Source organism: Populus trichocarpa, chromosome 14, assembly GCF_000002775.5.
Source record: "Populus trichocarpa isolate Nisqually-1 chromosome 14, P.trichocarpa_v4.1, whole genome shotgun sequence".
Classification (NCBI taxonomy): domain Eukaryota; kingdom Viridiplantae; phylum Streptophyta; class Magnoliopsida; order Malpighiales; family Salicaceae; genus Populus; species Populus trichocarpa.
In genome coordinates, this window is record NC_037298.2 from 1,886,916 (window position 1) to 1,904,016 (window position 17,101).

Sequence of the window (17,101 nt, forward strand, 5' to 3'; positions counted from 1 at the left end):
CACATTTCTTTAAATATTATCAATAATAATGGCTTTGCATACTATCATTTTACTGTGTTAGAACTTAATTTCAAATCTGCTTCGATGATATTTAAGTACACAAATTGAAGTCAGCTATTTCTAGAAAGTTGGTTCTAAATTAATTTTCTTGTGCTTTATACGAGGTTATTAAAGTTCATCTTAATTTATAATTAGCTTTAAAACTTAAATGATAAGTTTGTGCTTCATGCGAGGTTATTAAAGTTAATTTTAATTTATGATCGGGTTCAAAACTTAAATGATAAGTTTGATAGATTAATTCAAATTAATTCGAATTAAACTAAAACTGTATAGTTTTTAAGACATTTTTTAATTTAGTTTAATTTAAAACTTCAGAAGTTAAATGAATATATTATTAAATTGACTTGATAGGTTTGGATGAGTTTTACTAACAAGATTGCAATCTAGTTACATTTCTCTCCTTGTTCAAATCCCGTAACAACTCAAATATCTTTCTTTTTCTTTTTGTGTCCTTGCTTAAACTCCCAACAATCCTTTTACATTCTTGTTTTTATATTGAGTATTGACAAATTGACAGGTTAGTTCTCCTAACCTAGACAAATTATATATCTTCTTGTTTCAAATTAATGAAATCACCATCATGAGGTTAACATCAAATGCTTGGATGGATATCTAAATGTAAAAGTAAATCCTAATTAAAAGGTCTTATCCATTCCCTTGTAAATTCCTATTCACACATAAATTATATGGGGGAAAATCCCATATATATGTCTCTATAAAATACAAAAATATGAAGAAAAAAAGAAGAGAAGAAATTACTATAAGAAAAGAGAGAAATCTTGCTACAAATTCTTATATCAAATGAACCCTTCTAGGATCAGTAACATTTATTTTCCAATGCTCATCACTGAACTGACTCTTTCTAGCCATTTTTCTATCCCAGTCCAACTCAATTTTTCTCTTCTTTGTTAACCCACAAAACTTTTGCAACTTCTCATCCATGGCATCGTGAAATTTCCACCACCTCTGATGTGCTACATCACTTGCATAAACACGTTGATCTCCTATATTCCAGTTACAATCATAGTCTCTGTAACAAAGCCAAGGCTTTAACCCCAGATAATGTATGGAATAAACTTTTGGTGGGTCTGCCCCAAAGAGCTCGTTCTTGACACTAGCCTCATTGGTAGTGTTAGCCCAGAAGTTTTTCAAGAAGTTCACTCTTCTTGGTAATCTATGCCACCACACAAAAACTTCATTAAGGAACCCTTGATCACCTCCATTGTAGGAAATAATCTCCTTGCGTCGGTCCATTAATATTTTGAATGTGCAATTTGATGGCTCAATGACCATGATACCAGAATTAAAAATCCATACATCGTTCCCCGTAGCTGACATTTGAGGGAAGTGAAAAAGGATATCAAGGTTACGCAAAACTATGATGTCCGCATCTATGAAGACGATCTTGTCATAATCAGTGAGCTGCCACAGCCTAAACTTGCTATAGTTGTACTCATTGTACGAGTATTTTTCAGCTCTAGGGTTTCGGATTCTTTTGATGAGTCGGATCTTCCACCCGGCTGCTGCAAGAGCATGACGTTTGGGTTCAGAGATGGAATTATCTAGGAGAAGAACAAGGTCACGCTTGGTCCCCGTTTGGAGAAGGCTTTGGGCAAGGGCTATGACACCACAGACGTAGGCTTCTGAGGAATGGAGTACCGTGGCATAGGCCTCTCGTTTGGTAGTTCTTGTTGTCCTTTGAATCTTGGAGAGATCGTAGACTTCGTTAATACCTGCAAGTTAAAAACGCTTTATCATAGAGTTAATTAGCCAATAAACACAATTAAGAAATAATAGCTTCGGCTCCACTATATATACTTTAAGGCAACTAAAACACAACTACCACATCACTATCTTATAATTCACCAAACAAGAATATTTTTCTAGCAAGTTGTTGGCACGTCCACATGGCGCCTACCAGCTGCCAATATAACTAAAGAAATATTTGCACGTCGTTGCACTATATATCTAGCCTTTGTAACTTCATTTCTTCGGCTGACGACAGACTTAGCTTTACTCATTGGATCTTTATATAAAAAGCACCGAAGAGCATCGAAGCGTCTGTAGCTCAGTGGATAGAGCGTCTGTTTCCTAAGCAGAAAGTCGTAGGTTCGACCCCTACCTGACGCGTCATAATCATTATTCCTTTTCCTTTAAACGAACCCAGGTTTTGTTCGGAAGATTAGCACAACCCAATCATGACACCTGGTCAGGTCAGGTTTTGTGTCGAATATATAAAGTTGAGAGTTGGTCCGGTTAATTTAGTGAATGAACTTGCAACTTGATTAAAATTCAAGTAAAATCTACTTTAACTATTTTTAAAAAAATAAAAACTAACATCAAACATTTTAATTTTAATTTTTTTAAAAATGATATTAATTTGAATTCACAGGTGCAACCAGGGACTTACAGTGATTATGAGTCAGGCCATATTTTATAACTTTGTCTAGAAGCATTCATACAAGAAAAGTCAAGGAAAGCATCACTTGATACTAGGATTGTTTAAGGAGCAAAACATACCTTGTGTCCACAGAGGCAAAGCCAGTTTGCAAGACCCAATAGGCAACGAGACCTTCTGTTCCAACTTTGTCATCTCCGGCTCATAGAACCACCAATCACCTTCCTGTTTTACCAAATCATCGCACCTAAACAACTCCAACATTGGTCTGCATTTGCTCCAAAACACCACCTTGGTCCTCCAATTCCAATCCCTCCTACCCTTTTTCACAGCCAAATTCGCTGCTAAGAGGTGAACTTGGAGCCTAAACACCTCTCTATTCCATCCTTCTTCAGGATACTTGCATGGTAGTTTTGCCACTATCATGTCCAGGCTGTCATAGACTTCGAAATCTGGCATTGGTATTTCTGGACAGGATGGAACATCTGTTTCTTCCTCCTCGTCAATCCATTCAGGAAACAAGTCCGGCCACTTGAAAAACTCAGACACCCTTTCAAAACCGATAGGTATAGTCTCTCCATGAGCTTTCCAGCCGGTAACATCATCTTCATCCATATTTACCATGCCGATCTTCTTTCCCTTTCCCATCCCATTCATGAAGCTCGGTACCTCAACCTTGGTCATATTTCTTCGAGCATTGGCTTTCGTCTCTTCCACGATTGCCTTCACCCCACTCCCATTTTCTGCCTACAAATTTCAAGTTTAACCAAATGGGAAATGAAAAAAAACGCATGGCTTTAATCGACATCCTCAAACTTCTACAACACAATTATGAATTAATTTGTCTAGGCTCACCTTACCTTGTGATGGCACTCTCTCAATGAGCACTTAACGAGAGATGCTGCATTCTCAAAATAGACTGAAGAAGATGGCGAGAGAAGAAGGGATGCATAGAAAACAAGAAAGAAAGCAAGGAAAACCAAATTGATTCTGATAACCAAAGCTTTTGAAGGTGTAGTCTTCATTAGCTTTTGAAGGTTAAGTCCCTCAGCCATCTTTGAGAAAGAAATGATGTACCTCAAAAGGGGGCCTTCGTATATATATCCCAACTACCTCCCCTAGCTTTTGATTATTAGCATTTTTTAGGACTACAGATGATATATGGATGTCGTGGTTAGAGGAGTTGGAGAGCGAAATTAGAGTAAAACTCAAAGGATGAATGGCCATTTGTGGAGCTCCACGTGTCAACTAGTGCTTTCGGTTTTCTTGCCTTGAGGACAAACTAGCCGGATCACATTAAACTATACTTCATTGGCATGCTGGTGGTGCAAATAATTCTAGATCATCTTCTCAAAATCCCCAATATGCCCCTTTGCCCTCATCATTCTGTTCATCCATCTATATCTATCAACCAAATACAGATGTGGTTCCCAGCTTTCTGACCTCTCAACTTTAAAACTAAAATGGCCATTGTCTAATTAACTTTCTAAGCTACGTTAATTTCTGGGTTTCCCTTGTTTTTGCTGCATCTTCCTCCGAAAAAATGCAGGGCTCCAATTATATTTGATAGAAAGTTTTTTAAACCTGTGGACCACTAGTCCACCCAGAATTCAATCGATGCAGCTTAGGTTAGCTTTTACAAAAATTAAATAGAGTTGACAAAGTATATCCAATCAAAAACTTGGATTGATACACTAGTCAATTGACCTGGTTATTTAATTTTTTTCTTCAAAATAGTATCATTTAAACTTAATTTTTTTAAAAAAGTTAATTTACTTAATTTATAAACCAAGTCTTGTAGCAAGTAGATTACAGACCGCTGTAACATAAAAAAAATTACAGGTAGGGGTCGGGAAAGTAATTTCAGAAACGTGGGATTCTCAGAATTAGCAACCAAGCAGCCCCCCTCCCCCCAACAACTCTTTGGTTGCCCTGTCAACGTCTGACATGCAATAAATTGTCGTTTCTGTCTTCTGTCCGTTATGAATTTTTATCTCTTTATTAATTAATATATTGTCCAAATCATTATAGGAGAAAAGGCTTAGGTCAGATATCAGCATTCCACAACTCATTAAAAGGATTTCGGATCATGTTTAACACGAACACGAGCCGAGTGTGGTTAAACCATCACAATTCCGCCTCGTCAATCTATAAAGACAATGAGACAATCCGAGATCGTCGGCTAAAGAAATATTAGGCAGATGACCTATTCATTTACTAGCTCGTGATTGTGAGAAAGGATCATCCCGTTTTTCAAAGATCCATGGCTGATAACGCAGAGACAGGGGAAGAAAATCCCAATCGTTTTTACTTTCTGATTCATACTCGCTGACTTGAGAATGCCTTTCCAAATTCAAATTGGAAACAGCCGCTTCTTATTGAAAAGATAAATCATTCCTAATGATTAGTATTCCATGATAAAAACAAAAACATAATTAGTTAAAAAATCTGAGATAAAACATGAAAATAAATCTATCACCGAAATAATTTTAGAATGAATTTATATCCGATCGTCTCCGTCTCTTCTACCCTGAAACAATAATCAATCTACCCTGAAACAATAATCAATCGCTAAATCACGGGACTCAAATTAAATAACAAGATCCTTCCGTTCAGATCACTCAATCCATTTTATATAACATTGATGCACCTTTTAGTTGCTGGTATTCCAAAAGATGCATGTATAGGCGGGTAAATCAATGCTCTTAGTGATTTGTAACTCATCTTGGTTTAAGCATTGGCAAATATATTATTGTTGCCTAACGACGGAGGATTCCATAATATTAATTTGGTTTTTAAAATAAGAACCACCGTCCAATCCAACACACGGACATGGTTATCATATAGCAGTTGAAGAGTAATCAAATCTAATATTCATTATGGCAGTACTTGCCAACAAATCATGATGTAGTTGTAAGGCGACTTGTAAACCGCAAGATAGCAAAATCAAAAGGAGAGCTGAACATATCAACCTACGATCTGTTAATTTCCTCAAATTAAAAAAAATTCAATGCTGATTATGTAATGAAATGTATACTCAATCCTGCTCCATTTCGAAACCGACATCGAACAACCAATTTATTGTTAAGGAGAGGGCAAAAAAAGGGAAAAGGGAAGAATAACTTTCCACATCAAACATCTCCAGAAGGTACCCTTACCAGTAAAAACATTGTTTGGAAATTACCAGATCCTTACTCATGCAATAAATTGGTTGTGGTTGTTGAAAGCCATTTCCATTTCATAAAGGGATTAAAAATAATAGTCTGCTGATAATTTTCAATTATCGGAACCATCAAACTGTACAGGCAGTGCCTTGAGTTCCTCTAAGTTGAGCATTCAGTGTTAACATTTCACTCACCTCTTTTACCGAATTGCATGTTTGTTGGTCCATTCTTTCATGTTATTCTTCTATCAAAGTGAAATGAATCCCTTCGTTGCATCCCAAGCTACTCTAGACCACATCCATGAAAAACAATTTTACATGGTGAAACTTAGTATCTACTTGTCTCGTGCAAAAAGAAAGGGACAATGAGGGAAAATAAATGAATAGCTATAATTGAGGGAAAATAAATGAATAGCTATAATTGCCAACCTGCTTCATAAAGATCATGAGCACGGAAGATGCGAAATCCCTGCTGCTTGTTGATATCCCTTCTTACAGTCAGCCAGAACAATGAATGCAATGCATCATGCCTTAGTTATCTCCTGAATGTGTTGAGAATGGCTTTTACCCGGTGGAATGAAAATCAGATCTTCCCAGCCAGAATTCTTCTCACTAATCTGTATTAGATCAAAGAGAAGTAAATTGAATTCTAATTTCTTGTTATCAGATGTGTGCTTGATGCAAAATTTAAATGCATTACCTCCATTTTTTTCAGAACATCCTCTAAACTTCCGACCTGTTAAAAAATAAACCAAACAGTGGTATATGTACAAAGTCAATATCAGCTATAATACGTTTTCGGTATGAAAATATACTTTAGAAAATGTCATGCCTACAAAAAGAAAAACATATGGTAAAAAAGAATCATACCATAATATGTTGAGAAAGACCCGGACCCCTTGATGCTCTTGAAACCTTTGACAGTTCTTTTTCTATATCTTCCTGCATTTGCAGGAGGCATATAGCTGGTAATCCGTGTACTCATAGCTCAATCTCACAAAAGATGCATGCTGAAAATCCTAATGGCATCCCAAGGAGGGAGTTTGATGGATCAAACATACCTTTTGAAAATATACTGGGCAGTATCTCTTGCTTTTCTTCTTCACAATCAGTTGGTCCGACTGCAGACACAGATTTCATGAGAAAACAGTGTTTTGGCACAATATTCCCAAAAGACATTTGGAAGTTTATTCTCCTAGTTGACTCCTGTACTTAAATCACAGCAAATGATATACTAAAACATTGCTGCTGGGGCACCATTTGATAATTTATGTATCTTTACTTCCCCAAATAAGTAACAATCCGCAGTAAATGGCTGCACCAGATGACTAACAAATTTGAAATTGTTTGCATGTATTTCAATAAATGAATTACAGTTGTGCCCAGGTACAGACAGTCAAATACAGAAACATCAGGGGAAAGAATAATCCCCATACTTTTGTCTTTCGTCGCCAGTAATATGCATAATATGGTGTAGAAAATCAATTCACGTAAGATACAAGATTATTTATTTATTTTGTAAAAAAAGATTATTTATTTATTTGCTTTGATGGTTATTTATGCAGTAACTTTCTGATAACTCGAAAGATTCCATGATCAATGTAGAAAAAAAAAAAAAATACATTCTAGCTAATAAAACCAATCAAAGACTCACTAAAATCAAACTGCTATTCCCTGAAGAAGGTCCAAACACTCAAATGGCAAGACTAACTTCACAGATCAAATGATAAGTCAAACCCAGTATTGTATGCATTTGCAAACACCTGAACATATTAGCCAACTATCTAATGCATTTACAGGCTGCTTGGAAACTTACATTTTAGTAGAAATGAAATCATTTCAGAACCATTTACCTAATTCTAGTGTTTAGAAAGCTTTAAACAGCATAAACAAATTCTACAACCAATTAAAATTAGAGATTTTTATAAATTTGCAAATCATGCTGGGGCATGATTTGCTTCAAAATTGACTCATTAAAAATTAATCCCAGTAACACCCTTCTCACTTCCCCTCCTCTCTCACAGATGCTTGGAATAAGTTTTTAGAAATGAGGGCAAGTTGGGTAAATGATGTATTTTCGCTAACTCAAGTCAAATGAACTCTACAATTTAAAAACCTATTCCAAACAAAAAAACTCAATTAGCAAATCAAATCAATTCAACCAACTTAAATAGTTGAAATCAATTATAACTCAATTAGTAGGTATTGATTTAAATCAATTACATCCACAGGCCTGTTTAGACATGCTTCTAGTTTCAGAGAAACATAGATAGCTTATAAGTACAGCCAGTCAGATAGCATACCTGGAAAACAGGAACTCCATCAAACCCACTCCTGACATCAGCAGATTTGAGCTGATAAACATGAAAGACTATTATTGAGTATTAGTTTAATGCAGTTCAGCTTGTACAGTCATGTCAACATGCAGCCTTTCATGTTAAAACAATGTGATTGAAATTTCAAATTGCTACCCTACTCATTAAAGCTTCCCCTTCCTAGAAGCCCTGAACCCACATGAAAAGTAAACCCCATCCATACTTTCTTATTACTGAACAACAAGCACCACTTCTGCTTCCCTTTGACTTCCAAAATCCTTAAATCAAGAACATAAAAGGACCTAAGCAATATAAATGGAAGTCGTATGCTGAATACACTTCTCTAGACAAGCATTATCATCCAAGGCCCGTCAGAACTCACAAGATTTACCAAACAGTGACAAACTCAGAAAATCACTTGAACGTGCAACTTCAACAATGTTACACTATAAACGACATCAAAAACTGAAAGTTCATATGAAATGATTTACTCATTTGTAGAAACAAAGATATGCTGCCAATGCTTTCATTCTGAATGAAGAACGTAGTCTTTGCAGCATTACATGGCTAAAAGCCTCCTTAACTTTCCCTTTTGATATTTTTTTTTCTTCCATGTTAACAAGCAATACTTTAATAACCAACTCATCAGAACCAACCTCTAACGCATTCTTTATTTGAACTGGATCAGGTAAAAACCGAAACGCAATTCCTTCAACCTTCAGCATGTACACCTACAAGATTTATAAAAGGAAATATGAAAATAGCATCAACCAAATTATACGATTTAGCACTCTAAATAAGACAAACCACACTATAGCTTTCGTTCAAATAACTGCAGGAAGGATTAAATTTTGAATAAATTAGCCATTACAATTTTCCCAGTTTTATACGAGTTAAAAATTATACACGCCAAAATCCATCAATTGGAGCTAGAAATGTACCTGGTCAAGTGTAATAGGCACCACCTTAGCTTGGCTTCGCAATTCTCTTCTCCGCAACCTAACCTGAATTAAAAAAAAAAAAAAAATCACCACCAGAACATAGACAATGCACGCGTATGTATGTGCGTATAACTGTATAGAAACACAATACCTGAGCAAGAAATGCCTCAGCGTCCTCTTGTCGAAAGCAAAGCAAGCCAATGGACTTAGCTCCATTAGGATCCGAGATAAGCACGAACTCATTGTCAGAATTGCTCACTGTGTAAACGGCTGTTCCTGCCAGAGCTTTCGCCACGTGTTCCGAGCTGAGATTGGCGGTGTTAGCTGTTTGTTTCGGCTGCGATACAGAGGCGAACGGCGGCGATGGCGCCAGGCGGAGCCGGCTAGGTGGAGGGAAGTTGCCAGCAAGGAATCGAGTGGTGTCGCTGACGCGAGCTGAGAATTCGGCACCGAGACGGAGGCAGTGTTGATGGATGACTGTTGAGAGAGATAAGAGAGGGTTTGAGGGTTTAGAGGGTTCCATTTTTTTATTTTTTTTTGAAGTGGAGAAGAGGGCAGCAAGTTGAAGAGAGTTTGATTTTTATTAAGGTCTCCTGAGAAATCGAGTGATGATAGATTTGGTGGCGCTGGTCGTTCGTTTCACTGTACGAATTGGAAATTATCATTGGGCCTCACCCCATATGACATGCGGCCCATCACCTAGAAGTTGCAGCTGGAGCAGAAATATTTTCAAAGTTTTTTTTTTTTTTTTGAAAAACAAAACTTTTGAGTTTCAACACATTTAATGTATTTAAGATAAAAAATATTTAATTATTATTTTAATTTGTAAACTTCAACTTGTTTATTCTTTCAATTTTAACATGTTTTGGATTTTATTGAAATCTTTACATATTTTATGTTACTATTTTAAATGAAAATGGATAATTGATACAAATCAAATTTCTATAATAAAATTGAGACACCGAATAAACCCAGAGGGCCAAATCCAAATCTACCCAACTGTCGACTTTGATAAAAATAATTCAAATATATGGAAGGAATCAAGTTAGGTCACAACAGGCCTTAGTTGCATGAGTGCTTATGGATCGTATTCGCTTTGCTGGGCTTGACCTTAGCGTTCCAGAGTTTTTCTTACTAGCCCAAGTATATATATCAAGAAGAAATTTAGGTGCATCATTGAATTTCTTATTCTAATTTTAAATAAATTAATATCAATTTTCACTTTGTTTCTCATTAACAAGGAGGTGGGGAAATCATTTGTTCCCCTGTAACATTTTTTTATTTCTTTCCTTTCTTTCCTTTTGCCCTTTCTTTTATTATTTTCTTTCTTTTTCTTTTTTAATTTTCATGCTATTGAGAATTGAATTTTATTATTCATTATGATGCAGGAGTGTTGAATTTTACCACCATCTTCTTTTTTGGGATTGGATTTCAGAATTGAGTTTCATGATTTATTTTGATCTATTTTCTATAAGGTTATCGAGATCTTAAAAAACATATCACCATTGAGTTAATGCTTGATTTTTTAAGTATATATTTTTTTCCACATGATTAATTAAAAATGATTTCAGAAAAAAAAAGATAATTATTGAGAATTATATTTTATAATTTTTTTATTTACTTTTTATAGGGTTATCGTAGTCTAAAAAAAATCCCGGTATTAAGTTGGTATTCGAATCTGTAAACGTCTATTTTTTATTATATAATTAAAAAATAGTTAAAAAAAAAGTTATTAAATTCAATGGAGTTAATAATCCAGGTTGTGACTTTAGTGAGTTAACCTAAGTTGATCTGAGTAATCCAATATATCGTTGTCTCAATATTTTTTTTAAAAAAGATATCATATTAAAAATATTTTTAAAAATTAAATCATGTTTTTACTAATCGTATGAGTTTGCTTTAACTTGCAAAGTTAACTAGGTCATACCAGAACAGTCTTTATACAGTTTAATTTGAAACTCGAGTTAGGTAAGAAGTATAATGAAGAGATTTTAAATTTAATTTGTTTTATCAAGTTTAATAATGTTATAAAAAAAACAATTCCTCTTATTCTAAATATTATTTTTTTACTTATAAAAATTTTTGGTTCCGAAAAAACACAGGACGGGAAATTGTCTAGTTTAATCTGCTAATTTGTAGTCTCTCAAATACAACAAAACTAATTCTCTGGATTAAATATCCAAACCATTACTTGATCTCAGGTTATAAAAGAAATTTGTTTCTCCTTATTTTTAGTTTCGAACTGAGTGAATAGTGATTTGACAACTCTTAGCAAAATAAAATAAAAACAAAATATTTGTAATTTTATAAAAAGATATTGAGGAATATATGGGTTCTAAAGGCATGTTAAAAAGGAATAAAAACATTTTAATTAATTAATTAATTTAGCGTATAACCGTCCAAGAAACTTGCTGGGGTGCAAGATTACGTTTAATATTTTCTTCGGCTTTGAATCTTCCAACCATGTTGTTTCAGGTGGTCATGTCTCTCTTTCAGTTATTTGGTTTACAAGCATATTAATTATCAGGCCTCGTATTCTCTCGGTCGAGGGTCCACCAGACCTCCCGGTGGTGGTCACTGGTCCAAACCATGCCACGTGTTTATACGAGGATCTATCCACTTTAGGTGTCTTCAAAGTTATGTTTTATTAATATCTTGGAAGAAAAGTTTGTAGTGTCGGAGACACAAAGATAAATAATCTCCCGGAGTTTAGTGAATTTTCGTTTTTTTTAATAAAAAGTTAATCTTTTCTGTTTTGAAAAAATAAACTCTACTTAATTGATAAATTATGTTGCCTTGACGTCGAATAGCAAAAATTATGTCAAATTATTATCAATACAATTTAATAACTTGACGTGGAAATATTATTCAAATGAACAGTGAACTGCTCAAGTTTCTCCTTTCTTTCCACAATTTTTTTTTCATTCATGATCATTTTTTTGTTGTTGGATCATTTAGCTTTCTATTTAATAGTTGTAGGACAATTTTGCAAAATTAATGCGTTGTAGTTCATGAATCTGTATTTAAAATTATGAGTACATGAAGGCCATGCAAAATAGAAAAAAAAATTCAAAAAACAATGAAAATATAATCTATTTTAGGTTGCAATAGTTACTCACAATTTTTTTTATTTAATTATTTTATCATATAATTTTTTAATTTTTATTTAATAATTTCACATTAAATTGAGTTGAAATTGAGTTTAATATTTTGTTTTGGTTAACTTTATATAATGCTTCAATAACAAAAAAATCAACATTGAATTGAAATTCAATTATAAAATAAAACTCAATTTTATTAAATCAAACCAATTAAAATTTTAAAATTCCAATTTTAAACTGAAAAAAAATGCTATATCCCATAGCATGGCGCGGGAATATAACTAGTAAAATAGATAGATTTCTTGACATAAAACTCATTCCAAATACATACTTTTTAGGTCTTGTAACAGGTCCGTAATGTATTTGCTAATGTTTGGTTACCTTTTCAAGAGAAAAAAAAAAGAAAGAAAAGAAATAATATTGGAGATAAAGATGACATGGTTTTCTTTACCTTTTGTTTCAATAGTAAAAATTTACTCCAAAATTATTTTAGAAATATATTTATTTTATATTTTGATCTTAATTTCTTAAACCAAACATGTTTTTGTATTTTTTACATTTGTTTATTTTATTTTTAAACATTAACCACACACTACCATGTGTCTCCTTTCATTTTTCATGAACTATATATCTCCATAACTTCACAATTAATTAATACCTAAAATTGAGATGGAAAAGATTCTGTTTTTTTTGTTATGGATTGGACATCACATAATTGATATATATGAGAGGAATAATAGTGATTCTGAATTCCACTTGTCAAGTGCAATCCTCCATGTTCCACATATATATATGAGTGAAAAATTTTAATTTTAATTTTCATATATGGAATGTTTGAGGAAGCTGACTGTATATATCCATTTTATGTGCACACATGCATTTTTCTTTTTCTATAATATGAATCTTGATGTAAATAATGGAGGTAGTCTTTTTTTTTTTTTCCAATCTTATTTTATCTTTCTAGAATATTTTATGTAAACTTTAAGTGAAGAATCCAAGTGTTAATAATTGCATGAGTACTGGTTACTCAGTGATAGACATGATTGAGAACAAGATAATTAACCTGTTCGGATGAGTTGTTTAGGTCAGGTAGACGCTTATACTATTAACTTGTGAGACAAGATTTTAAGATAAAACATCCTGACAACTTAAAAGTAGGCAGTTACGATGATATAATCTTTTTTTTATATTATTAATATAGGTGTTCGGGTCGACTTGCGTGTACCTTGACTAATTCCACAAGCTTTGAAGTTAATAACCATGTAAGTTTCTAGTGGTCTTGAGATTTGTAAAACTCGAACTGGTAATTTCTAGGGAGCAAACTTAGAACCTGATTAGTTGAACTACACCACTCAAGGTTTATAATGACATAATCTTGTTTAAACATTGTTTGGCATTTCAATATTTTTTTTCTTGGTTGTGCTGGTTGATCTCGATTGAACCTTTTTCTTCTTCTTCTTCTTCTATTCTCTTTTATTTCCTTCCCTTCCTAGTCCCGTTTGGGGTGGTTAGGTTCTCTTCCCTTCTCTTTTTTTTCCTTAACCTGGATGGGCATTTCCTTCCTTCTCTTTCTTTTTCTCATCCTCTTCTTTTACTCCAATTCTGGACGTTGGGCATCTCCCTCCCATCTCTTTCCTTTCCTCCTCTCTTCCTCTTCCTCCTCTCTTCCTTAACCATCTATAATATTTTTTTACTGTCACAAACCAATAATAACATAACTCCATATAACTTTGTGCTCGTTCGGTACTGTAGTAGTTAATTTTTGTTTTTTAAAATGTTTTTAAATTATTTTTCGTTTGAAAAATTGTTAAATTGATATTTTTATGTGTTTTTAGATGATTTTAATGTGCTGATGTCAAAAATAAAAAAAATCCTGAAAAAATATTATTTTGATATATTTTCAATTAAAAATTATTTTTAAAAATCATCATTCACAACATTACCAAAGATACCTTTTATCAACTCAATCAACAAATCATGCAAAATCTTCACAGATTTAAACTAGAGATTGAGAGGCATATATATGTAGATTCTCATGAGACCCAGTCAACAAGAAAAAAAAAAAAAGAGAAAGTAAAAAGAACAATTTTATTCCGCATGACCGTCCAACTTGTTGGGATTGCAAGATTAAGATTAATTTTACTTGCTTTGAATCTTCCAACCATGTTTTTTCAGGTGGCCATGATGTCTCACTTATATTTATTTGTTTACAACAATATTATTAATGATTAGGGCTAAGTATTCCCTGGGTCAATGGTCCGCAGACTAACCAGTGGCGGTGATCAATATTCCCAACCCCTTTATACTGCTGCTGTGCCATATGTTTATCTGACTACCTGTCCGCCCAAGCATCTTCGACTGGTCCTTGATGTCGATTGCCAAAATAACCAAACGACAATATCTTAGAAATTAATAAGAAATAATCCTAGGAAAAATAAAAAAAGACAGGAAGAAGGGAATGAAAGGATATGTTTGGCTGATACTCGGCCCTCACAAAGTACCCTATTCGGTAAAGTTTCGGTCACCGCCTGCAAAAAGAGTCAAGATAAGTTTGAACGTTATCTATATATATCAACCCTTGGATCCATCCACAATACTTGCAACAAATACCGACTGTGCAGTTTCTTGTTTAATACCACCCATTTACACTAAATTAATCATGTCTCCCTGGACGCATCACCTCAAAAATATTGACAAAGGTTGCCCTAAGCCTCTTACTTCTGCATCTCCGCTAAGTGAAGAGCAATTGAATAAATTCTTCAATCGTTATGACACCAACGGAGATGGTCACCTCAGCTGGGAGGAGCTTAAAAGTGCTTACAACATCCTAGGTATGTCTTTCCCCGGCCTCAGAGCCTTGAAGGCACTCTGCGTTGCTGATGAAAATAGAGATGGATACATCAGTCAGAAAGAGTTTATCAAGCTAATGAGGAAAAAATATCGTAAATGAGAGTATATATAGACTTATTGTAACATTAAATAGTCTCCACTTAGTTCTACGAAAAACAGAAGGCCATCAAGAGCCATCTGTCTTCTCTTTTCCTCATGTCATATGTTAGATATATTGGGCGTACGTAGCTACTACTAGCTAGCTAGTTTGAGTGCTTGCGATCTACAGCTCTTCCGAGGAAGGCACATATGGGACTGTGTCTTTTTGTAATATGGAACTATAAGGAAGGGTGATCCTGGCATGCATATATATACAATCTTGTAAAAATTAAGCTGCAAAGCTTGGACATGAATGCAACCTCTATCCATGTTTCTACTCCTTAATTTTGTTTTTATACTGATTTTGAAGTTGTTTTTATCAATCTTTCTTTACCTATATATCATTTTCTCATGTATTTATCTTAATTATTCAAAATTGTCTTTCATTCTATAAATACTCTTTGCGACAGTTAACTATAGCTTCCAATTAACACCAATTATTTTTTTTAATAATTGAGATTAACACATGAATATAATGATAGGTTAAGCAATTCCTTAGAAACTAAAAAATCACAAAGCTGAGAAAATAATCTAATGCCAAATGCAAAAACTAAAAAAAAAAACTTCATTTAAAAAAAATGGTTGAGAAAAAAAAACTGAATTAACCTGGATTAATTCAACTAACCATCACTTGCGGTATGAGATCGAGATAAAAAATATCAGACTTCTAAAAGAAGAACTTAACAAAAAAGACTAAAGTTGAAAAAAAAACCAAGATAACCTAGGTTAACTTGACTAATCTACACCCGAGATAATCTTACAGAATGAGAAGTAAAAAAATCACAAAGCTTAAGAGCCAATAATGTAATGTCAAATGATGAAATTGTAAAAAAAATATATTATTTTTTTAGAGAAATCATCGAGGACAAAAACTCAAGTCAACCCAAGTTAACTCGACTAACCTGTTACTCGAGATATGAGATCAAAATAACCCAATAAAAAGAAAAGTGGAACAAATAAAGAAGTCCAAGGCTCAATAACCAAAATATCAAATGATGAATTTGAAAAAAAAATCAATTTTTAATAATAAAAAAAAGAACTTAAATCGAACTCAGGTAATGAGACCAAAATTACCCTATAGAAAAAACAGACACAAAAAAGTAACAAAGTAAAATTTCCAATCACAAAACAATTTAAAATCCAAATAATACAGACTAAATCTGGTATAAAAACTAAATGAAAAAATTAATTAGGGATTCAGTTGGAAAAAAAAAAGGATAAAAAAAATAGTAATCAAAGAATGAGGACCCAAAAATGGATAAAAAAACCAAATAAAAAAAGATATCGAGTGAAAAAATTAAAAATAAAATAAATAAAAAATAAGAAAATAGCAATCAAAAGAAAAATGATCAAAACTGAAAAAAAAAATGCAATAAAATGATCAAAGACGAAGTTGAAAAACTAATAAATTAAGAAAAAGGGTAAAACACCAAAAAAAAAGTAATAAAAAGAATGAGAATCATATTAGATAAAAAAAAATTAAATAAATTTCCTTGGGATGAAATTTTAAAAAATCTAAATTCAAAAAGCATAAAAAACAAAACAAATAGTAATAAAAAGATTGAGAGCCAAAATTTATACACTACAAGATTTAACAGTTTTACCGACGGAATTTTTCCGTCGGCATAAGACACATATTCCGTCGGTAATTAATTTACCGATGGAATTTCCGTTGGTAATTATTTAAAAACATTTTAAAAAAAATTTATTTTATAAAATTATAAAATTATAAAATAATTAAATTAACATAAATTAACACTGTATAATATATACTCAAAATGCTTAGAAAAAAGAATAAGAAAATCAACTCAAACAAATTTGCAACAAATAAATTCAACTAAAAAAATTCATATGAAAAAAATGAAGTTGCAATTGCTAAAAATTTAAAAATCCTATAAATAAATCTACTAAAAATTGATCTCATATGAAAAAAAAATCTCACAACAACATTTATACAATTATTAAGAACAAAAACAATTAAAAATAAAATAAAAAACAAATATAGTGAAAAAAATCATGAAAAAAGAAGAAGAAAAAAAAATCTTACCTTAATGTAGTTGCAAGTGAAGCTAAGGAGAGAGAGAAAATTTCGTTAAGCATATTAATTAAAAAAAAAACTAAGAGGATAAAAAAAG

The 17,101-nt window shown here is 32.9% G+C and overlaps 2 protein-coding genes and 1 non-coding gene across 5 annotated transcripts; 1 reads left to right on the forward strand and 2 right to left on the reverse strand.

Annotated features, from left to right (window-relative positions):
- Positions 1-692: 692 nt before the first annotated feature.
- On the reverse strand, positions 693-3,603 carry LOC18104898 (UDP-glucuronate:xylan alpha-glucuronosyltransferase 2). The gene is made up of 3 exons (XM_024585209.2): positions 3,319-3,603; positions 2,581-3,205; positions 693-1,793 (listed from the first exon to the last, which is right to left on the reverse strand). The coding sequence occupies exons 1-3, from the start codon at positions 3,511-3,513 to the stop codon at positions 853-855; spliced, it is 1,761 nt and encodes a 586-aa protein (XP_024440977.2). The 5' UTR covers positions 3,514-3,603; the 3' UTR covers positions 693-852.
- TRNAR-CCU (transfer RNA arginine (anticodon CCU)) lies at positions 2,118-2,190 on the forward strand. Its single transcript has one exon. It is a non-coding gene; the product is annotated as a tRNA-Arg (tRNA).
- Positions 3,604-5,675: 2,072 nt separating the features above from the next.
- On the reverse strand, positions 5,676-9,473 carry LOC18104899 (protein TIC 22, chloroplastic). 3 transcript variants are annotated; one of them, XM_006374885.3, is made up of 9 exons: positions 9,029-9,473; positions 8,878-8,940; positions 8,593-8,667; positions 7,925-7,975; positions 6,683-6,742; positions 6,492-6,563; positions 6,322-6,357; positions 6,051-6,238; positions 5,676-5,904 (listed from the first exon to the last, which is right to left on the reverse strand). In XM_006374885.3, the coding sequence occupies exons 1-8, from the start codon at positions 9,398-9,400 to the stop codon at positions 6,146-6,148; spliced, it is 822 nt and encodes a 273-aa protein (XP_006374947.1). In that variant the 5' UTR covers positions 9,401-9,473; the 3' UTR covers positions 5,676-5,904; positions 6,051-6,145. The 3 variants fall into 3 exon arrangements, with proteins under 3 accessions (XP_006374947.1, XP_024440979.1, XP_024440978.1); XM_024585211.2 differs by having other exon boundaries at positions 5,676-5,909; XM_024585210.2 differs by having other exon boundaries at positions 5,676-5,920.
- Between the last annotated feature and the right edge of the window lie 7,628 nt (positions 9,474-17,101).